This window comes from Eschscholzia californica, unplaced genomic scaffold, assembly GCF_041429995.1.
Source record: "Eschscholzia californica isolate CP2 unplaced genomic scaffold, dmEscCali1.0.p SCAF_3, whole genome shotgun sequence".
NCBI classification, from domain to species: domain Eukaryota; kingdom Viridiplantae; phylum Streptophyta; class Magnoliopsida; order Ranunculales; family Papaveraceae; genus Eschscholzia; species Eschscholzia californica.
Window position 1 is genome coordinate 19,777,007 of NW_028238420.1, and position 24,499 is coordinate 19,801,505.

General features: G+C 37.0%; 1 protein-coding gene across 6 annotated transcripts; it reads left to right on the plus strand.

Annotated features, from left to right (window-relative positions):
- The first annotated feature begins 5,235 nt into the window (after positions 1 to 5,235).
- LOC147548910 (P-loop containing nucleoside triphosphate hydrolases superfamily protein) lies at positions 5,236 to 24,499 on the plus strand. Of its 6 annotated transcripts, none has more exons than XR_015236998.1 (10): positions 5,236 to 7,244; positions 9,277 to 9,417; positions 9,527 to 11,285; positions 12,483 to 12,712; positions 13,923 to 14,872; positions 14,971 to 16,206; positions 17,447 to 17,580; positions 21,430 to 21,589; positions 22,786 to 22,886; positions 24,130 to 24,499. XR_015236998.1 is itself a non-coding variant. In XM_086666377.1 (6 exons), the coding sequence occupies exons 1-6, from the start codon at positions 5,904 to 5,906 to the stop codon at positions 16,103 to 16,105; spliced, it is 5,556 nt and encodes a 1,851-aa protein (XP_086522503.1). In that variant the 5' UTR covers positions 5,236 to 5,903; the 3' UTR covers positions 16,106 to 16,395. The 6 variants fall into 6 exon arrangements, 1 of the variants encoding a protein (XP_086522503.1); XR_015236999.1 differs by having other exon boundaries at positions 22,786 to 22,882; XR_015237000.1 differs by lacking the exons at positions 21,430 to 21,589; positions 22,786 to 22,886; positions 24,130 to 24,499 and adding an exon at positions 19,519 to 19,784.

Consider the following 24,499-nt stretch of genomic DNA (forward strand, 5'->3'; position numbering starts at 1 on the left):
CATTTGGAAACAATCAGTTTAGTCTTTCTTTAAATTCAAATAATTGTGGTACTGGTTCTCTAAGTGCTTATGATAAGCTATACTTGCTTGACACTATTGACTCATATAATGAAACCTTGCACGTGTAAACACGGGGTACGAAAAGAAAGATTACTGAAGTGAATTCAGCAAAATTATGGCATAAGCGTTTGGGTCATATATCTAAAAATAGACTCAAAGGGTTGGTGTCAGAAGGTATTTTGGATTCACTTGACTTCTCAGACTTAGATGTCTGTGTAGAGTGCATAAAAGGCAAACAGACCAAACAGAAGAGATTAGGTGCCACTCGAGCTTCAGGCGTCTTAGAATTGGTTCATACTGATATATATGGGCCATTCCCTTCGGCTTCTTGGAATGGTCAACGATATTTCATATCACTCATAGACGATTTCTCTCGATATGGTTACTTACATCTCATTCATGAAAAGTCTGATTCCTTAGACGTGTTCAGAGCTTTTAAAGCTGAAGTTGAAAATCAACTCAATGCAAAAAATAAAAGTCGTTAGATCTGATCGTGGTGGTTAATACTACGGCAGATATGACGGTTCAGGTGAACAACGTCAAGGGCCATTTGCTAACTTCCTAGAGGAATGCGGAATCGTCCCACAATACACCATGTCAGGTTCTCCTAGCATGAATGGTGTAGCTGAACGGCGAAATCGTACTCTTAAGGATATGGTAAGGAGTATGATCAGTCATTCTACCTTACCAGAGTCACTCTGGGGAGAAGCATTAAAGACAGCAGCTTACATCCTTAATAGAGTACCATCTAAAGCAGTTGCTAAAACACCTTATGAACTTTGGACTGGGCGAAAGCCAAGTCTAAAGCATTTACATATTTGGGGATGTCCATCTGAGGCGAGGCTTTATAGGCCGAATGAAAAGAAGTTAGACTCCAAAACAATAAGCAGCTACTTTATTGGATACTCAGAGCGATCTAGGGGCTACAAATTTTATGATCCCACAAGAAAGTCTATTTTTGAGACGGGAACTGCAGTATTTTTTGAGGATGTTGAGTTTAGGGGGAGAAATAAGGTCAGAGACATTGTCTTTGAGGAGGAATCGATTGTGATCCCTAGTACTACTTCTGACAATGTATCAATCTTCATGCGTACGATTGTCGAAGAAGGAGATTTGGAACCCTTAGAAGACAATGTTGAACAACTCCCCACTCTAGTTCAGGAAGTTGTTCCTGAAGGACAAACTCAACAACCTCAAGAGGAAGTGCCATTAAGGAGATCCAACAGAGAGAGGAGAATTGCTATTTCGGATGATTACGTAGTATATCTCCAAGAACATGAGGACACTGGTGGATTGACAGAAGATGATCCAATCAACTTTCGTCAAGCCATGCAGGATTCTAACTCTGAAAAATGGATCAACGCCATGAATGAAGAATACAAATCAATGCAAGACAATCAAGTTTGGGATCTTGTCCCATTACCTGAAGGTAAGAAACCCATTGGTTGCAAATGGATTTTTAAAACTAAAAGGGATTCGAAAGGTAATGTGGAGAGATATAAGGCTCGTCTTGTGGCTAAAGGCTTCACTCAAAAGGAAGGCATAGATTATAAATAGACTTTCTCTCTGGTTTCATCGAAAGACTCTTTCAGGATAATTATGGCACTTATTGCACATTTTGATCTTGAGCTACATCAGATGGATGTCAAAACGGCTTTTCTCAATGGAGACATTGATGAAACAATATATATGGTGCAACCCGAAAACTTTGTATCTGGTGATCCAAAGAATATGGTTTGCAAATTAAAGAAATCCATCTATGGGCCCAAGCAGGCTTCCCGTCAGTGGTACTACAAATTTCATCAAGTCGTAGTCTCATTTGGTTTTGAGACAAATATTGTTGAGGATTGTGTGTATCACAAGTTCAGTGGGAGTAGCTTTGTATTCCTGGTTTTATATGTCGACGACATACTGCTTGCTACCAATGATAAGGAAATGTTGCATGAAACTAAGAAATTTCTATCAAAGAAATTTGATATGAAAGATCTTGGCGAAGCTTCATTTGTATTAGGAATCCAGATACACCGCGATCGCACACGAGGTATTCTTGGATTAACACAGAAGAGCTATATTGAAAAAGTTCTTAAAAGATATGGTATGCAAGAATGTAAACCAGGAGACACCCCGGTCGCTAAAGGAAACAAGTTTAGTCTAAACCAGTGCCCTCGAACCAACCTGGAAATTAAAGAAATGCAACAGATTCCTTATGCTTCAGCAATTGGGAGTCTGATGTATGCTCAAGTATGTACATGTCCAGATTTAGCATTCATTGTCGGTATGTTAGGCAGATATTTAAGCAATCCTGGAATGGATCACTGGAAAGCAGCCAAAAGAGTCTTCAGATACTTGCAGAGAACTAAGGATTACATGCTCACATACAAGAGGTCAGATCACTTGGAGATCATAGGGTACTCGGATTCTGACTTTGCTGGATGCCAAGATAGTAAGAGATCTACATCAGGTTACATTTATCTACTGGGTGGTGGAGCTATATCTTGGAAGAGTGCTAAACAAACACTCATGACTTCCTCCACCATGGCAGCGGAATTTGTGGCTTGCTATGAGGCATCAAACCATGGACTATGGCTGCGAAATTTTGTCACTGGGCTGCGCATTCTGGATGGTATTGAAAGACCACTAAAGTTATACTGTGACAATAACTCAGCAGTTCAATACTCCAACAACAACAGGAGCTCTTCTCAGTCAAAACATATTGACATAAAGTTCCTTGTTGTAAAAGAAAGAGTACAAAGTGGACAGTTATCTATAGAGCATATTGGGACAAACTCCATGATTGCGGATCCGCTGACTAAAGGATTGACACCTAAGGTCTTTCATGAGCATGTTGCTCACATGGGTGTTGCACCACTTAAGGATACTTCGGTTTAGTGGGAGTTTGTAATGTTTGGGTTGATGTAATTCAGACGTTGCTCTATTTTCTATTTCAGACAGCATTTGCTGAACTAAAGTCTTTCTGCAGAAATAAAGTATTAAGTACATTCCACTTTGTTTTTAAGTTAAGTATGGATCTCAATAAAGTTTCGGTAGGACCAGTTGGGAATAGGCATGGTAAGATCACATTGCATGTAATTTCCATGCTACGAGTCCATGATTGATCTATGTCATTTGGTTATGTTGGTATGTGTGACTACTGATGGATTTAGTGACGATTGAATGTTACGAAAGTCCCTTTAATCCCATACTAGCACAACTGATGGACCAGATTGTTTGGGATACCTAATATTTGATAGCACATTTTGAGCTCATAAGGATGTACACATTTCTAGATAGCATATGTGGCCCAAGTGGGAGATTGTTGGAAGAAATTCCAATATATGTGGGCTCACATATGTATAGACATGTGTATGGCTATCTCAGTAATTGTCAAGTCGTAAAGTGGTCTATATGGATTGACTTGACTAGTGGGTATCAAATTGTCATGGAATAAACGTGTAGAGACCATTAAGTGATTTCTAATTTGATGAGGGGCCAAATTAGAAATAAAAGTCTATAAATAGGGGTTATGGTCCCCATTTGGGCTTCTTCCCAAATCTCAACATTTTTGGTTAAGTGTGAAATCCCTTCATCACAAGAGAGATTCTAAGGAGAAGAAGAACCAAGTGGAAGATCAACCCTACCCAACCATCTTTTAGCTATGGATCAAGGTACGCTTTCGTGATTAAGTTTAATCTCTTTGAATCTTGTGGAGGTATGTGTAGTTTAGATTATACATGTCATATTCAATGGTATTTGTATATGGTTATATGCATGTATAAGGTTAAATATTATAACAACATTTACTGAACAGGTTGGGTAATGTACAGATGGTTATGGTACAAAGTTCCTACAAATTTATCAAGGTCGGTTTCAGGAATCAGTAGTAGAGTGACCGTAATTTAGTGAATGTTTCAACTTTCTTTACTGGTCAAGCTGAGATTTTTTGTCCAAATTATAAACTAGAGGTGTTGGATTCCATATTACACATCCAATGGAACCCCAACCCTTTTGGGTCTCCCGATAGGGCTCAATAGTGCTCTAATAATGTTCCATATTATAACAATGACTTTGTTCTTTCATAAAAAAAACAATGACTTCTTTCTTGGGGTGAACACATAAGATCGGACCGAACGTTCTTGAAGATTATCATTTTTTCTGGCAGAATTTGTTAATACGTTAGTTTAAATTAACTTTTGTTGTTGAGTTATCAATAAATTGAGGTATTTTAAGGTATTACTTTTACCATTTTCTATTTTTTTTTAATTAGTTTTAGAACTTTTCATGGTTTAATGTTTTAATTTGGTTTACTATTATCTATATCTTCCACATAATGAATTGTAGATCTTTTGGCTTCCTTTAATGGTGTTCCTTTTTGTCTTTGTCTCTGATTCAAATTTATAATATGTGTTGCGTTCAAAAAAAATTTAATGTGTTAAGTTAGAAACTTTCGAGTTCTAAGGAGGACAACGAAACAAGTTTCTGAAATCATTTGAAGAAACACAGATATGTTTGAAGAACATTATGTAAATGATATCACTAAGAAATTACTAATTTAACGTGAGTATTTCGACTTCAAATTTAACTCAATTACACATTGCATTAAACAAAATTGTTCGTGCCCATATGAAATTACTAATTTCATTTGAGTATCTCGACTTCAAACTTAACTCACTCAAGCATTGCATTCAACCGAATTATCCGTTTCCATAGTGCACGGGTTATACCTAGTTCCTTTCAAAAGGTAAACTATTTCACTTAAATTTTATAGGAAATTTTGTAGTTTTATGTACTAGACATTTTTTTATGTACTAGACATTTTTTTTATATACTTCAATCTGGTTTAAAGATACCAAAATTGTTATTATTCGATTTAATTTTTAAGAAATCCTAGATATTGATTTTAAGATCCATGAATCCAGAATCAGGTACGATCCTTAGAATCGCGAACTCAAACCGAAAATTTTTTCACCATTAAATTTTTATCAAATCTGTTCAAGAAAATAAACTCAAACTTGTTGAAGAAAAAAAAAAAATCCAAATTTGTTCTACTTAATGTAATTTTGATAACGAATCCTTTAGATTTTTTCTTAAAATTCTATTAATCTTTACTTCATTGATTGTAGATAAATTTTAGAGACATGCAGTAAATGAAAAGATTTACTTTTATCAGAATTTTTTTTTGAAATGTAAAGGGTATTTCGAGATGTAAAAACACAAAAAGAAGAAAAACTGACGCTTCTATATGCATTTAGACCTGCACCTTATTTTTCTTCTTTGGTGGAGCAGAACTTATTAACCCTCCAATTTTTGGGCCTCAAACTTTTTATCGTTCATGCAAACCGTAGAGGAGACAGAATAGTTTTAATTGGCGGTAACGTTAGGTGGGAAACGGGAATAAACGAAAAATCAAAAAGGCAACAAAAAGAAAGAAAATCGATATGCGAGGGTTTAATTGGTAAATAGATAGGGGTTTTACAAAATACTATCTCTCTGACTCTCTCTATATCCATTTCTCTCTCTAAAAAGCTCTGCTTCGGTTCCGCCCTAGTCTTCGCAAAAACCCTGAAGACTCGAAAAGCAAATAAAAAAAAAAAAGAAATTAAAAAAACCTCTATGTTTGATTTCTAGGGTTTCCGTAACGACAACGATAACTTCTCTTTCTCTCTCTCGACACCTCTCATCGATCAATCCAAGAACATAGGGAAAATCTAGGTTAGGTTAGCTGTTGTTTCGAGCTTCTTCTTCACTTTCTTATTCGATGATCTGAACAAGAACGAGAAGGATCGTCAGGAAACCTAGCTTATCTATTTCTAATTTTCTTTCTGTATCTTTATCTGTGTATTGTCATGCGATTGTCTGAGTCGAACGTTTCTCGGGGAAAGGGTAACAATCAAAGATATCAATCTTCTTCTTCATCTTCATCTAGCGGTGGCTTCAATGGGAATCGGGATAAGAAAAAGCAGAAACAGAAGCAAAAGAGATTAGATGCTATTTGTGATCAAGTCTATAATGGTAATCGTGTGATTGAGGTTGAATCGAATGAAGGCAATGCTGGATCAAACTCTGGATTACTTCGTCGGAGCTCTCGTGTTCGAAAAGCACCTGCTGTACTTGATGTATCGCCATCTCCTGTTAAAAAAAGGCGTAGAATTGATAATGTTGGTGGTAGTAGTTCCAGTTCTGATAAGAAAAATGAGGGATGCGTTGATAGGCAAAAGGGTGAAGATCGATTGGAGATGTTTTCCCCTGTTCCAAATTCTGAAAATCTGGATGAACCTAGCACTTGGAAATCGAGGCTTAGATCTAGGGTTAATAGTGTTAGTTTTGCATTGAAGGAAAAGGGTGCTTCACCTCGTGGTAAAAGGAAGCTATTTGGCAGGTTTGGTGAATCAAGACAAGTATTGAAGGTGAATGGAATGGACACCAATGAAAAAAGAGGTCTGATTAAAGAGGGCAAGTCATTGATAGCCAAGTCAACTAGAGCTGCTAGCGAGGAGGAGGCTAATATCAGTCGGAAGAGTGAGGATGAACCTACTACATCTTCTGACAAAGAAGACGGAGATGACATGGATATGGGAGGAAGGTTATTGAACTTGGAAAATGAGGATATCATAATGTTGAATGCTACAAACGACAATGGATACGATACTGTAGTTGCTGGTAATAGTTATAAAGAAGTATCTGACAAACAAGAGACAGAAATGCAGGATGGGTCACAGATGAAAGACGAGCTGAGCCAGAGGAGGGAGTTAGATACGACCGTGAGAAGTGATATGCAGCTGGAGCAAACAAGTGAGAAAGAAAGAAATTGTGATGATGCCTTGGAAATGGTTGAACCTATAATAGATAATGGTGGGTCTCGTGAGAGCACGCATGATACTTGTCTTGATAAGTTGAAACAAATGCAAATTGATTGCATGACTAAAATACGCATGAGAGGAGGGCGGCGATGTGGGTTATGTGGGGGAGGAAGTGATGGGAAAGCTCCAAAGAGATTGGTCGATGATCATGTTGAGAGTGATGAGGCATATGGCGGATCATCGGCTTCAGAGGACACCACTTATAACATCTTGGACGGATTCAGCGATGAACCAGGTTGGCTTGGAGGTTTATTGGGACCCATAAACGATCGTTTCGGCATTGCTTGTGTATGGGTTCATCAACATTGTGCTGTCTGGAGTCCAGAGGTTGGATTCATCGACTTAGCTGCTTTGCTTATTAAACTTCTTAATTGTAGTTTACCTCATGAAGATTATGGATGTACGAATATACCATGTATTATATTATTAAACATGTCGATCGTTACTACATTGGCATCTTACTTATTACTATTGGATATGACATTAGACGAATATCCCGGTACTTAGTTATGCACGCCATTTCTTCTGATTTTTGGTAGTGGTTCTGGTTGTATGAACTCATGCATTTCCCAGAGTTGCCCTCTCGTTTTATCATGTAGTATTGTATGCCTAATTGCTCTATTTCCCCTGGTTGTTTAACCTCCCCAACTCACTGAGGATAATATAACAATGGCGTTTCTCATCCACTTTTTTCCTCATACAATAGTTACTCACCTAAGCAATTAATAAAATAATTATTAACTGTTTCAAGCCATGGCCTTTTTGTAGTTGAGGACTCTTGCATTGTAGGATTCCTTATTCAAATAAACTAGCAACTAGCAAGCACTAGTCCTACCTGTAGTTATTTTACATGAGTTTCAAAAAGAAAAATTATTTTTCATAAATATGTATAATATCCAACTAAGGAAAATAGAAATAGAAAGAAAAATAAAATTCTATTATCTAGAGGTTACTCTCCAAAATTAGGCTAGGCCACGGGCCCTTTTGTGTATGTCACAAACTTCAGAATCATCTCTAAGGACTAAGGAGTCAATTGGTTTATCGAATAGATTTCTAGAACTTTTAAAGGGGCCAAATAATCCGCTTTCATGAGATATCAAAGAACAATATTATCATAATTACACCGGGGAATTGCTTACTACCCATTGTCGTCAAGCTAGTTTACTTTAAGGTTGTTGTGAACACGTTGGTGGAAACCTAAAGAGTACGTTTACAACTTCCAAAATAAATTTAGAACAAGCTAGTAAGGTAATAAATTGACGGTGATTATGTGATACAAGAATGATAATTCTATGAGCCGGCAGATAGAGGAGAGAGAGAGAGGTAGAGAGAGAGAGAGAGGGAGAGAGAGAGAGAGAGTAGCTGAGTACCAATGCAACTCAAACAACACTAGTTTCAAGTTTCAACCAAGGGTTTGTCCTCATTTGTTTTTCTAGAGAAAATTCTGGGCATATTCAAATTAGCACATATCATATTAGTGATTGTAAATAGTGTAGTAGTTTGTTCTTCTTTTGTCATACGATAGCTCAGAGTAGTTAGTAACGATCATCATGAAATCCTGTTCATATTTTTTCTTATTGTTTAGAAGCAAGCCTATTCCTAAATAGTAAACTTCCTAGGAGACTTGCTGTGAGGGGTTGGGACTGTAAAATGACTCATGATCCCGGTTTGTTACTGATCATTATTCACATTTGAATATTTTTGCACCTTGTTGTTGTAAAATACGCTTACAGCTTCTGACGACCAACAGTAAATATTTGCTTTCAGAAACTACCAAAAGTTCCATTATATACCCGCGTAAAGCACCATCAACATAAGAGCAATATTTGAAATTGTAAATTATGACGGCATACCAATGTATGCTGAGCAAGTTCATAGAAGAAAAAGCACTTTTATGCTATTCAACTGTGAAATGTCAATATCAAATCATGGCTTCTATCTTCTCCTCCCAGGTTATCTTTTCAGGGTTTGAGATTGTGCTATCATGTGCAAATTATAGTGTCATTGCATGTTGACTTGTCTATTTTGAAACACATCCATTTCATGTACTTTTTCATTCCTAACCGTATTTGTCTTCTTTCTTGTTTTATGAATACTAGGTACCCCTCTTTCTTCACTGTATTTATGAAGTTATTAATGTTTGATGTTCACTATCTTTCCCTTCTACACTACGTCAGTTGTTTTGGTCTTCATATTGATGTTTGCGGTTCTCTTTGCTTCGTTTCTTGAAATACCATTTCCTGATGTTTCTTAGAAGGTTATTCTGTGCCTATAGGAGAAAATGGATTTCCTTGATTCTTTTCGTTATGCTGAACTCAGCTCTTTTAGTGAAGCCCTCATTTTAAATTTGGGTTTGCAGGTGTATTTTGCTGGTCTTGGATGCCTGAAAAATGTAAGAGCAGCACTTTGTAGGGGAAGGACATTGAAATGCAGCCGCTGTGGGAGGGCTGGAGCAACCATTGGATGTCGGGTTGATCGATGTCCCAAAACTTATCACTTGGTATGATATATATCCCATCATTATGTATTGGTCTAAGATTCTCCATACTGTTTGCATTTTGTATCCCGTTGCTCATCGTTCTATCCTATGTTCAATTTTTGCTGTACAGCCTTGTGCACGAGCTGATGGCTGCGTTTTTGATCATCACAAATATCTCATAACCTGCACGGACCATCGACACCTTTTCCAACCTCATGGAAGTCAATTATTGAAGCGGCTGAAAAAGTTGGAAATTAAGAAAATGAAGTTGGAGATGAGGAAACATTCGCATGAAGCTTCACGAAAGGACTTTGAGATGGAGGAGAAGTGGTTGGAGAATTGTGGTGAGGATGAGGAATTCTTGAAACGTGAAGGCAAGAGGCTCCAGCGAGATCTATCGAGATTAAGTCCTGTATATATTGGAGGTTCTAATTCAGAAAGTGGAAACCTATATCAGGGTTGGGAGTCTGTTGCTGGGCTACAGAATGTCATTCAATGCATGAAGGAGGTTGTCATATTGCCTCTTCTTTATCCCGAGTTCTTCAGTAGTCTAGGACTTACACCACCTAGAGGCGTTCTGTTACATGGGCATCCTGGAACAGGAAAAACACTAGTAGTGCGTGCATTGATTGGATCATGTGCTCGTGGTGACAAGAGGATAGCTTATTTTGCACGTAAAGGTGCAGATTGTCTGGGAAAATATGTCGGTGATGCTGAGCGCCAGCTAAGACTCTTGTTTCAGGTTGCTGAGAAATCGCAGCCATCTATAATATTCTTTGACGAGATTGACGGGTTAGCACCGTGTCGCTCTAGGCAGCAAGACCAAACACACAATTCTGTTGTCTCAACCTTACTAGCGCTACTGGATGGTCTGAAATCTCGTGGTTCAGTTGTAGTTATAGGGGCAACTAACCGTCCTGACGCCGTTGATCCTGCTTTGAGAAGACCTGGAAGATTTGATAGGGAAATTTACTTTCCACTGCCGTCAGTTAAGGATAGAGCTGCAATCCTATCATTGCACACTGAAAGGTGGCCAAAACCAGTAAATAGGTCTTTGCTGAATTGGATCGCACAAAAAACTGTGGGCTTTGCTGGTGCGGATTTGCAGTCTCTTTGTACCCAGGCGGCAATGATTTCTTTAAAAAGGAACTGTGGTTGGCAAGAGCTTATGATGTCTTCTGCAGGAAAAAAAGCTAATGATATATGCCCTCCTCTTCTGTCGTTTTCTGTGGAAGAAAGGGATTGGTTAGAAGCTCTTGCATGTGCCCCTCCTCCATGTTCCCGTAGAGAAGCAGGAACGGCTGCAAATGATGTTGTTACTTCCTCTCTTCAGACACATCTCATTCCTTGCCTGCTGCAACCATTATCATTCTTGCTTGTTTCTCTTTTTCTTGACGAACGTATACGTTTACCTCCTTCTCTATATCAAGCTGCTAAGGTGATTGAAAGTGTTCTTCTTTCTGTTTTGGAGAAGAAGCAAATGCCAACTGATGTCTGGTGGTGTCATTTAAACAACTTAATTCAGGAAGCAGATGTTGTAAAAGAAATAGAGACCAATCTTTCGCGTGACGGCCTTTTAGTAGGCCAATCTGATTTTGCTAACTCTGACATATTAGATGATTCCTATAACGATAATAATAAATTAGAACTTCAAAAAGCGAGTCTTGCTGGCGCTAATGCTAATTTGTTGCGGAGTGTATCCAACTCATCAGGCAGTTTGTCAGGATTTAGGATATTGATTGCTGGAAGTCCCGGATCTGGTCAGAGTCATCTGGCCTCCTGTATTCTCCATGGTTTCGTTGGGCGTGTCGAAATTCAAAAAGTTGATTTAGCTACAATCTCGCAAGAAGGATATGGAGATGCAGTTCGGGGCATAACGCACAAACTATGTAGGTTTCCCTCCACTGTTGGTTTTTAGCTAGTGTTACTAGGTCATACGTCTTAATTTTGCAGTTGTATAACTTCGACAAATGCTTAATTGATTTATTCACTACTTAATGGCTCTGTGCTGCTGGGCTGTCATCTGTTAGGTTTACTATATTTTTAGAATAAGGTTTAGGTTATTTCTCATAAGTCTATCTCTTTGTTAAATTTAGCACTGTTATCATGTGGGTTCCTTGGCATCAAGATATAAGCTGCTTGCGTGTTCGATAAATGCATGAATGTGTACTTAGTACTTTTACACGTGAAACAGTAAATGATGGTCCACCTCTATTTAATCGACCTGGAAATCATGATTGTAGACTGGTTTAGGTTCTTAAAATTTAGTATCATTTCCTCACTGTCTTTTGTGCTTTTAATTCTTATTGACTGGCCATGTACATATCTAAATTTTAGCTTTCTACATATATATAAAGCTGGTTAATGATTCTTCTCATTGACCTTTCTCTTGGTTTTCAACACCCTACGCCCTAACAACTAGCTTTCCCATGTTCTTTCTGAAAGAATGTGATTAGGCCATTGGCTGTTAATTGTCCTGTTTCCATCCTCTTCCAATCACTAACGGCTCTCAACTATTCAACTGTTCACTCCGTTCCTTATCTTTAGGTGTGCTTTTGAGAAAGATGAAAATTATTCTGAAGAAAGGGATGAAAGTAAAACGTAATTATGGGATAACTATCAGCTAATTATGTTCCATGAATAGGAAGCACTGCTTAGCCGAAAGATGGGAATAGGAATGTCCTAACATGTATTATGACTACTTCAGTACTAATAGCCTTTTGTATTACATGCTTTATTGTAGTGATGATGGTCAAGTTTTGGGAACTTTATTGATATGCTGATATCTAATCATCATGCATAGATCTTTTATTAGTACCACTAGGTGATAGAAGGGTGTACTTTTCTTGTATTTTGTTTTTATTCTACATTTCTACCAGAAGATTAGATTATTGTTCTCCAGAATTTATAATTCTGGCAAAAAGCCGAAAACGAATCATGATGTAAGTGTTCCATTTACAAAATAATATTTAGAAAAGTTTTCATAAGTTATCGTGTAAACTTTTATTAAGGTTTATTCAGTCTGGTGATCCTTGTAAAAGACAAAATTTCAGTCTGATGATCCTAACAACTATTTTGTCCAACAGTGAAATGTGGCGGCTCTGGTTTGTGCATAATTTACATGCCCCGAATTGATTTGTGGGCAATAGAGACTAACGATTTGGTTGATGAAGCTGAGAGTGTTATCCATGATATTGCACACAAGTCAACCGATCCAGCAGGGAGTTTTGATGCTACAGCGTTTGTTTCACAGGCATGGAATACATTTACTGAGCAGGTGGACTCAACGTACTTGTCTGCATCCGTGATAGTTCTGGTATGCTCTCTCTCTCTCTCTCTCTTTTATCTACAGGCACACACACATTTATATATCCAGGATAACCTCATTCAATCCGCCTCAAGAGTTTAAATATTGCCTTATCTGTAGCTTTCCCTGAATTTGGTAGTTGTGATGATCTCATACACGCATGTATGTATATATCCAGGATAACCTGATTCAATCCATCCAGCAAACTCAGGCGTCGCCTTATCTATAGCTTTCTGGGTTTAGTCGTTGTGCTGATCTTGTGCATTTGGTTTCTATTGAGAACAGATCAGAAATTGTGTTTCTGGCAACAGCTTTGAAATGAATCCATGCCTACTACCCAGTCTTTATTACGTTAATCTTTGAGAATAATGCAAAAGGAATAATAGTCAAAACATTTTTGAACTGTATCTGATATTAATATTCTGGCAGAAGCAAATATTAGTATGACTACTCAATTTCAATGAGCGGTGCTTGCAAATTTGCCGAATTACTCTCTTATCAATTTTGATTTCAGCCATGCTTAATCCCTAGGCCTGTGACTATACATGGTTAGGATTTATTTTTATGCCCTTGGAAGTGGGCAGTAGAGCAAGTATTTTTATTTGAATTAATACAATAGGGAATTTTTACAAGTGATTCCCCAGGTAATCTGAAAGATGTAGCACCAAGGAAAGAAAAAGAAAATTATATAGTATGTACAATCGCCTGTCGATTAGTTTTTCACAGGAGAACTATTTAGGTCTTACCTACATATAATCTGACAGCACAAATCTATGTGACACGAAATAAACCCTCACGGGCACAGAACTCATCTCTGTAGATAGTCAATGCTTCTATTTTGTATCCTCAATTATATTTTGTGTGACAAACCTTTTTTCCTTTCTCTTAGTGCTTAGAATTATTGTATCCCTCATGATATTTTGTGTGACCAACCTACTTCCTTTCTCTTTGTTCTTAAATTTTATGTGTCCTCGAGGATATATGTTGTTGACCAGCCTATTTCGTATCTCTTAGTTCTTTTTTTTTGAATTAATAAAGAAATAGATATGTACAAAAACTTCGGAAATGGCTAGGAAGTTTATATGTTGCTTCATCAGCTGAATCTCTTAGTTCTTGAAGTTTATATAATCTTGTTTAAGCAATAATTACACAACTCATAATCTTGGAAGTCTTGTTTGTGGCACAAAACTGTTCAACTTATCTATTTTTGAACCTACAGGCTACTTCTGAGGTGCCAAATGAAATCCTTCCTCGTGGCATAAGTCAGTTTTTCACAAGCGATGTGTCAAATGGTAAAGATTCAGCTTCTATGCAACATACGATACCAAGATTCCTTGTGAAGCTTGACGGGAACTTTGACTGCGACATGGCAATCAACTCCTCCGTAACAGAGTTATCACGACGTTTGGTTCAACACTATGTTCAGTTAATTCATTATAAAACTCATGTTGGCAATATGTCCGAGGAGGTATACGATACCATTGAGGGTGATCCAGTGACTGAAAATCAGGAGAGAGAGAGCGGAGTATCCTCTAAAGGATCTGATGCTGTGAACTCTGGAAGGACAGCTTTAAATGGTAGTGATCAAATTCAACATTACATAAACAGCGAATCCTCTCCTGGCGTATTAATAGCTAGTGGTCAACAGGAAAACAAGGCAATACCAGGTCATATTCAAGTTCCTAGACCTCTCAACAATAGAACTGTAAAAGGGAAGCCTAGCTTGTTATGTGCTATTTCCGCATTTGGCTATCAGATTCTGCGATATCCTCATTTTTCTGAACTTTGTTGGGCCACATCGAAGTTGAAGGATGGCCCCTATACAGAAATAAATGGACCATGGAAAGTTTGGCCATTTAACTCGTGTGTAATTCATCCTACTCCATCAGTAGAAAATGTAGCTGTTACCCGGAACTCTTGCAATCTAAACAAGAGAAAACAGTCTGGTGTTGTCAGAGGCCTAGTAGCTATTGGTATGTTAGCATATAGAGGTGCTTATAGTTCAGTGATAGAAGTTTCTTCTGAAGTTCGAAAGGTCCTTGAGATCCTAGTTGAAGAGACTAATGCAAAAATTTTGAGAGGGAAAGATAAATTTAGGTTTCTTCGTCTTCTATCCCAAGTTGCTTATCTGGAAGATGTGGTCAATAGCTGGGCGCAAACAATTCAGAGGTAATTTTGTCAATACCAAATAATAGTACTATTTCTTACTCAATGTAGTTAAATGTGTCATAAATGTGGAAACTGTATGTCTGTATTTTCTTTTACAGTTTAGAGCTGCACAATCAGATGCCACTGTCAAACACAGAGCGAACTGTTGTGGGTTCTGCAAATAATCCACCTAGCGGTCAGACATGCATCCCTAGTGATTCTCCAAAAGACTCCCATGAAATACAAGTTGAGGGACAAAGTTCTCAGAGATTTGTTACTGAAATTGATCAATTAATTGATGCCAGTAATGGGTATGAAACTGGAATAACAGTGTTAGAAGGGCCTTCCAGACAAGTCACTTTCTTGGATCATTCTTCCATAGGTAACCCTCAAAAATCTTCCTCGCTTGGGAACTTATTGGCCACTGAAAGCACCTCGAGCTTTCATAGAAGGATTGAACATGCTGGAAACGGTAAATCTGAAGATCACGTGATAGTGAATGGTTTGACAGAGGAATCAGCTGTTTCACCCTCACATGTTGTTTGTAGTACCGATAAAGCTGGTGAGACTGCGATATCTAATACCATAAAAGTTGGTGACTATTGTAATGTTTCGTCAATTGCCAACACTGGCCCATCTAATGACAGTGAACCTCCTGAAGACGTCAACTTTACCTCCAGCAAAAAAATTGGTGTTTCAGCTATGTCTGGGATGACTTGTTTATACAGTTGTTGCTCTGGCTGCTTACATAAAATCTCCGTCTTGGTTCGGAAGCTTCTTCTTCACGAGAAGGAGAGGAAAGGAAGCTGCTGGACAGTAGAGGATGTTCATACAGCCGTTTCATCATGGTCTGTGAATCTTCTGTCAGCCGTTCGAGAACTTTGTGTCGCAGAAAGTGTTGAATGTGCGGAGTCCTTTGAAAATAATGTCAGACATGAGAATGGAAAATTCTGCTCATGTCCCAAACTGAGCTTTGCTCATTCTAAGGAAACTTTAAGGCATAGCAGAAGTACAGGAAATGGGGTGACCATGCCAATGGAGTGTAGCTGTGACCTAGAAAGCAGAAGTGTCACTGCAAATATAGATAGCTGTACAAATCTTCAATCTGGGTCAGGTCTAAATTTTTTCTTCAGAAACAATGTACTGATCCCTTCGGGTTCTGAAAAAGATGTTATATTTCACTGCAAATATGAGAACTTCTGCCTAGGTTCTCTTGTAGATCTGGTGTTAATGATAGAGCCTCCTTTAGATTGATACACCATTATCAGACTCAGCTACCTAATCATGATGGGGATTTTTCGTGCATCACTTGGTGCTGGGACAAAATCCAGAATGTGAGATTCCATCCGGATATTGTAAGTCAATTTTGTATTCTTATATTGAATTCAAGCCGGTTCATTCAATTTCTCAACAGGTGGAAATACAGTTTGTTATGTTCTTACTTCTCTATTCTGCAGGACAGCAATAGGATGTTTTAGTAAGTGTACATACCTTTTATAATGTTCCTTTGAAGTATAAACTTTTTAGTGACTCGGTTTGTTCAATGCTGACAGTATTATTTGATTTTCTCTTGTATGTCATGATTTACTTGGGATCAACCAGTAGGATTGATAGGTATACCCGAGGCTTAGTTATTGGAACTTGTATTGAGCATGCCTGTGTGAAAGTCTTAAAAGAGTGCGAAATTTGAACGTTGGTTTGTAAGCATAACGGAAACAATATGTGATAATTATGCTCTCTTGTAGTGTCCGTGTTGGGACTCTGGACATTTCTGAATAGTTTGAACTTTGAACCTCAACCTAGGAAACTAAAGTAGTTTTAGTTTTCAAGAAGACAGTCAAGTAAATCATCTATACTAACGTGTCTGCTTGTTGAGTTTCAGAGGTCAGTGTTGCTCAGACAGTTTCAGTCACAAAAAAGTCTATGTATGTCACAAAGTAATAAACTCTTCAATAACGTTACATGTTAACAGGAGAAAAGTTTTACCAGGAAAACCATCTTTTCATAATCTCTATTACATTAGCATAGTTTTTTGTCCTGGTACTCTGGAAACGTCTTCCATTGCTACGGGAAAGATATTGCACTGTCTAACTTCAAGCAGTAAGCATCTATTTCCTTTAAACATGTGATGCTGGAATTTGTAACGGAGATTGGATAGAGAACTCAAAGGATGGACTTGGGCATACAAGTATACAACAATGTTACTTTGTTCATTTTTTCCCCCTGTAGGCTGTAGCTATTCTATACAGGTGTATAACCTATTAGAAATCTTGTAGAACAGAGAAAATTCCGAAAAGTAGGTCACATTTGGAAGTGAAGTCCTAAACCTTTTTTTCTTAACAAAGAAACTGATAAAGAGAAACAGTTTACTCTAGTTATTACTAGGACAACGGGAGTCCGTGAAGTAGTAGGAATTGAAAGTTCTTAAATCTTTTCCTCGTACCAAAAAAGAGTTTGCTTATAAAACCATCTAAGCTGTAGAAGTCAGAACTGGTTGCTAGTAGGCCTCTTTCATGTTGTTGGGCTTTAGGCCTCTTTCGTTATGGGTTTAACTTGCGCGGTTATCATGCTTATCATATCTTCATGATGTATCAGTGCCTTGTAACGACTAACGTAGATCGTAGTCGATTTCTCAAAAAAGAAGAAGTGGTTGCTAGTTGGTCGAGCTGGGACCGGCGACTAGGAGGAATCAAATATTAGTATATCAATCTGAAATGCAGCATCCTCACGTAAGAACACTAATATCTTGTCTAAATGATTGTACTCATTCATTTCATTAATCTTTTAATTATTCTATCTATTAAAACATAAAAAAACAAGACATGATGGGATATGTGGTTCTATCGAAATTCGCGTGCATGTACTTATTTACAGTTGTTATGACTAGTAAGCAAGGGATGAAACTTTCCCAAATTTCACCGATATTTCGCGAAACGTTTCCTAAAATTAGATTAGGTGCACGAAATAACACTTACAACTATTTTCTGCATAGTTTCCACCAACATGATCGAAATTTCCCCCGAAATGGTTGGAAATATCGAAATTTCCACCAACATGATGGAAATTTCGACCGACATAGTAGAAACTAGCAAAAAAACCGGAGAAAGTAATACTAGAAACACACCCCTTCCTTTGTCTTTTTTATTTTCATTTCTCTTAGATCTCTCTTGATTTTTATGTTATGTTTTTAATGGTTTTTAAATCTATTTGAATGATTTACGTCTTGACTTAACTGCCTAAATTGATTTTGTCTTAGTAACACCCCTGATATAACTGTGTAATTGACGATACCTTCTCAAACTAACATAGTTTGTTAACTATTAATTATTATCAGTAAGAATGTTATCTTTTGGGTGTTATAGTAAAAAAAGTTATTCAATTTAACAGTGTAATTGTTAATACTCCCTCAAACTAATAGATAATGTAAAACATCATTCTTATGCTTCATTGTGGTTTAATAATCTTGTTATACATAATTGCATCATATTTCTATCATTTCTCTAGATTTGTAAGATTTCCACACTGACCGAAACGTTTCTACGAACGTTTCCACTTTTGGACCGACCGCAATTTCCACCAAAACCGAAATTTCAACCGAAACCGAAATTTCATTCCTTACTAGCAAGGCAAATATCTTTATTGATGTGAATCCCACTTCGATTGGGTGGGAACATGCACGTCTCTTCAGTAGAGATACCATGCTTCGGATCTTATTGTTTCCAAAAAGGAAAACAATAAAACATTTAAGAAAGGTTAGCAAGTACTTAGTTTGGTATTACTTTAGACATCTAGTTGGCTAAATCGAACTCTAGTCTGAGATTAAATCGGTTGAAAACCTACGAAGCAGAGTACAACAAGTTGAGTGTCTCAAGTTGGGATTAGCAACTAATGGGAGACCAGTCAGAAGTAGCCGGACATTTCTATAGCGTAGAAAATGCCTGTGTCATTGGCACTGTTAAAATAAAAAATTGTAAAGAATTGCATGAAAACAAAACAAAAACCAAATCAGTTAATACTCTAAATCCACACAATCTGAACAGAGAATTAAAATAAAAAAGAATTATGCCAGACGAAGACGATCAAAGGATTCAAAAATCAATTTGGTTCTTCCTCAAAGTATATGGCTAGTGCGGATGATGAGAAGAAAGGTTATAGGTGGGAGACATATAAATCATAAATGGTTGTGAGAGAGATATAAGGTGTTGGGGAGAGTTACGATGGAGCAAAACAAACTGTTTGCGGAGAACAACGAAGTTTATGGCAGGAGAGATATGAGGGAGTAACTACTTAGATTGTGGGTAAATTTGAGCCGCCGGATTTCAAAACTTCAGATTAAAATTCGAGGGCCAGACTTAGTCGAAGATAAATCAGTCAGGCGCCCTCAAAAAAGGCTACTGTTTTACAAAGGGATATATATATATATATGTATATACACGTTTAGATATTTATCCATGTTTGTACATAGTGACTATATCTAATATATCCGACTTCGTAAGATATGATAAAAAGAATCGTATCCTAATCTGGCATTTGTAGAAATTAGAAGGCGAGAGGAATTGAACGTGCACCGAGAGTTCATATTATGATGCTTCTGTCTATCTGCTAAACTCTGATATAAATTTTGCTGCTGCTATTATACTGTGGGCTTTATTGTTGATCACGTTTAGGTTCTTTGGATGCTTAAGTATGCACAGATGAAGAGAGGACGTTCAAGGAGTTTCAACCACTCTATTCATAGTATTAACATTGTAACTACTAGACCATCTGATATTCACTTCTTCTATTTTGTAAATCTCTGGGTTGTTACTTCAATCTTATTTGAAACTTGGACGAGTAGAACAATAGCAGTTTTATGTATTAGTGTCGATAAGTGTTATGTGTGTGCAACGTAGAACAATATCAGTGTTAGTTATTGTCATAATTTTTTATCCTACTTGTGATCTAGCCGATTAGTAATTTGACTCTCTCAAAAAGGCCTCCACTTCTTCAGAGATACTTTTCTTTATAAATACTCTTTTGGAGTGTATAATTTTTATGCTTGTGCAACGTAGTGTATACATAATTGTAAATAGATACAGACAAGAATGACTTGAATTCTGCTGCTGGAGAAGGAGGAGATAGATTCACCGTCGAAGAGTATCTGATTCAACTTTACAAGCTCCATCTGATGGTAGGAGGACAGAACTTCTGTCGTATCATTCCTTTGTGACATTCACTAAGAGCGGCAGGAAATGATTCCACAAGTGAGTGACTGCATATATACTAAAATCCAACCTTGTTGTCTTCATCAATAATTATATTTCAGTATGAAGGCATTATATTCCGGTATTAGTATAAATTTAGCTCTTGCTGGAAACAGAAATATTTTGTTAGTGTTGATAATTACTAATTAATAGAAAATTATGGAAATGTTGCGCAATTTGAATATGAATACGCTAGTATAAGCATTTTATTTCTATAGAAGAATAACTCCGTAATATTGTTTGTTCAGTGGACACATATAATTTGAATGTGAACATGAAAGTAAAGATGAGACTGTGAGAGTGCTTTTACAAGGCTTGTCTGTCTCGCATTTGATCTATTCTAAAAGTTCGATTATCATTTATGTCTCTCTAGAGTCGATATTTCAAAGTTCAATTATTTAATAGTTTTTGTTCTTTTACTTCGATGTTATTATTATTAGTTTATATACTCTTTTGCATTCCTAGTGGTTATCAAGAATTCGAGATAATATCTAAAATAAAGAACTTTTCTCCAAACTTTCGCTTTGGTACTTTTCACTGAACTATTACGTTATTGTGGTCATTATGTGGAAATGTAATGAAAAGGTAAACTGCAAATGAAATTTCCTATATGTTGAGTTTGAAATGGAATTATGTTCGTTATTCCCTCAGAATTATGTTGACATTTGTTACGATGATTCCTCAAATCCTCTGCATAGCTAGTTCTTTTGTTTGTGTTATTTTTCTTCAGGTGATCTTGTCTTTTTATTTAGTTGATTGTGCGGTGTTAGCAGAGTAGCAGTTTGTTGGAAGATGAAGAAAATCATGTGTAGTTTGAGGTGAATCTGTTTTATATTTGTAGTGTTGCGTGAAGCAAAGTGAGAGAGTGCGGCAAAGGATTGTGATTGTTTTTCCAAAAAACTTTTGGTGGAAGACCTAAATTTGGATGTTTGGAAAACTTGCCGATTTGACTTTTCGTATTATAAAGACCATCTTTCTTTTGCCCCAGACCTAAAGGGTCGCAGTTTCAGTAAATAAAGTCAAAATTCTTGATCCACATTGACTCTGAGTTAAATGGAACTTCCACTTGCAGTCTGGTTTAATTTTTACCATTTTAGTTAGTGTATAATGTAGATGAATTAGAAGGTAGAACTTAGGAAGTATGTGTTTCCATATCATGTGGAAACTGGAAACATCTTTCAAGCTGAAAACTAAGAAGACCAACTAACCTATCTTAGGACCAAAAACACTTTTGCGCATAAAGCTGTACATTAGAGATATTTAAGCATCTGTTCAGTAATATTTTCTTTACGTTGTACTTGTCTTTCATGCTCTGTCTGTGATCTCTTTCATCAGTGTACCTGTGGGTATCCCCTGTTGGCTACACTCAGTATTACTGACATCAAAATCCTACTGGGGAGCAAATTTTGCTCGAAAATCTGATGCAACTAAAAGCAAGTAATTGTTCTTTATCCCAGGCTTCCTTTGAAGACAATTGAGGATGATCAAATGATTAGTAAGTCATTTTGTTTCTTCATGTGGTTTCTATTGCCAATAATTTATTTAACCCTTTAAGAGGTATCATAAATCTAAAACTGTCCATACTTGTCTTGCGTTGATATAACACTGCTTTTGTACATAAGCAAGATGTGCAGTCTCATTTTTCTCGACTTCACCTTATTTCGTTATATCTTTTCCTCCACTTTTTTAAGATATGAAGCTGTGTAATAGAATAGCTACATTTCCTTTAAGGAATATCAGTACATATGTTACGTATACACGACTACACAAGTATAGTTAGACCTGACACGGGATCCAAGTACGCTTGGATTACAAAACTTCAACTATTCCCAGACACTAAGTTAGGAACTCTTGCTTAGAAAAATCTAACAACAGAAGAATTTACGGTATAATAATAATAATAATACTGTAATACGGATTTATACTTCATCTACTTATACAGCAAACATTTAACTTAGAGGAAATGTTAGGAACTTAACCATGGGTCTCAGGCAAGAACTTAGAAATTGTTTATAAATGGTTATGGTTAGCTGTCTGAGAAATCTTTTTGACGATGAACCCTTCTTCGACTACCTTTAGTGATTCGATTTAGTAAAACTAGAATTCCCATCATTATGGATTCCTCTGGTACCTGTTTCCCCATTAATCTTCTCTTCTATGATTTCAACTGCTGTATGTTCACTGCCTTCTGATGAATCATCAATTCATGCCATTTCAGTCTCTTGCTCTCCCGATAGTGAACTGTTTACGGTCGAGATAATAATTCCAGTGAATACCGAGTCACATTTTCTCTTTCATCTTTATTTTCCCTTGCATGGATATGCTAGACTTTTACTCTCGATTACCCTATCAGTGAATACTTCTTTCTTCATTGATATACCCATATGTTTTAAGGTACTTGTTAGATGCAGATTAAAGAACATAGGAACTACAATTAACTTGAATTCAAGTCCAGATTTACCTGTGTAACTAATGCATATAGAGGTAGTGTTACATAGCCACAAAGGAGATGAACTAACATTCCAATAACAATCCTTATGACAATGTTTTCTGTTTCTTTATGATAGCAAGATTTCATTCTGCAATCTGCATTTGAAGTTTTGAACTGTTTGCTTTGAAGTATTTTAGTTAATACTTGTATAAAATACAAGAACTTATTACAAATTTGATTAACTTGCAAATAACTTACAGATGCCCAAGTAAAGAATGCCAGTTGGAAAGAGTTCTGGTAAAACAAATTATCAGTTATTCAACCTTTGCAGTTAACGTTGAAAAGTTCATAAACCGTGTATGTAAGTAATTAAATGTCGAATAAAGTTTACGTTATCAAATACCTGAAAGTGGATGAAATGTATAAGATGGAGAGGAGAACCAATTTAGGTTTGCTGAACCAAAAAAACTTGTCATGGGGTCTCACCAGAAAAGCCCCTCTAACTACAGAAGCCAAATCGTTGCCTGCTAAGCACATTTTAGTTATGATTACTTGTAGTTTCGTCCCAACTAACAAAAGCAGTTGTCATGAAAGGAATCAAGTATTAATCTTCTGGGAGGGCTAAAGGCCCCCCCCCCCCCCCCCCGCCCCCCCCAGTCAAAGTGCTGTAGGCCCCGGATTACACATGGGACATCTCACAATTTGTGCTTAATCCGGGGGCCCTTAGCCGCACCCTAATCTTCTTATTTCTGTTTGGTGATTTATATATAAGTAGTATTGGATTAGTTTACGAGACTTACCAGTAAAGGAAGAAAGGGAAGCCAGAAATTGTTGTGAAATCCTGCAAATATTACTATATTAGAAATGAAAAATCGATTCATGTTAGGTTTAGGTAGACTGGACTAGTAAACTTTTATACGTTAGTTTTCATGTATGAAAATACCGAAACGAAGAGATTTACGAGATGTCATAGGCGTTGAGGAAAATGAAGAACTTGAAACAGATCCATAGCCAGAGACTGCAATACAAAGAGGACGAGGATTAAAGCATTTTGTTTTTTAACTTTTTGTTGGTCACACATTACTTCGCTGGCCGTGCGTGCATGTTCAATGCAGCATACCGGGATGCCAACAGGGTGGTTTTGAGACAAGTCACCCACTACCGAGTTCTTCATCGTTAATAAACATGTCTGAGGTCACCTGCCTCAATTATTAACCGGAATGTGATTTAGTTACCAATCCATCCTTTTGGACGCTTTGGCTTTAATAGACAACAATACAGTTGATACCTCATTTCACAACTCGAATTCATCGGGCTGGTTTTTCCAGTATCGAGGCACTATTAGATTATTGAGGTAAAGTTGTGGGTGTTTTATAAACTATGGTAGTGTATCCTTGACAAATTACCTTTTTCCAGCAACAGCTTATAAATCCTTATCCAATGCTCTCCTTAGAAACTGTTGGAAGTCGAAATTGCTTCATTCTGCAAAATGATCCTGAAGACAGAGAAATAGAAACAAGAATGTTCGACAAAGATATAATAATTAAGATTCTATTACGTTTCCTAATTAAAAGATCTCTTATATTTGCTTAAACTTTTTGCAGGTGACTTACAGAAATGAATCCATGTCGAAGTGTGAAGCAATCAGTTTTAGGGACGGAACCATAAAACTGTCAGACGAAGCATACGTGGGAAAGACGACAAAATCAGTTAATATATAGGGTTAGTTTTTAGTCGTAAGAGAAGAGAGGCTGTTTTGTGGAAAGTTGTAATGGGAGTTATAGACTAACCGGCACAAAGAGGAGACGGTGATCACTCCAGAACTTCAAATGTCTCTGTACGAACGATGTCTGATGGGTGAGTCCGAACATCCCTGATTTTACATGTTCATAACTTCAGTAACTGATCTTGTCCTGATCATTATTATTAGGACAAATTTGAAAGGGAGCTTTAGAGGAACCTTTATTAAGTGTA

What these genes read in the sequence shown, in the direction of transcription:
- LOC147548910 (XM_086666377.1), top strand. Translation starts at nt 5,904, where the DNA reads ATGCGATTGTCTGAGTCGAACGTTTCTCGGGGAAAGGGTAACAATCAA. An exon ending in GGGCATAACGCACAAACTAT is followed by an intron (nt 11,286 to 12,482) that starts GTAGGTTTCCCT and finishes TTTGTCCAACAG; the next exon opens with TGAAATGTGGCGGCTCTGGT. An exon ending in CTGCATCCGTGATAGTTCTG is followed by an intron (nt 12,713 to 13,922) that starts GTATGCTCTCTC and finishes TTGAACCTACAG; the next exon opens with GCTACTTCTGAGGTGCCAAA.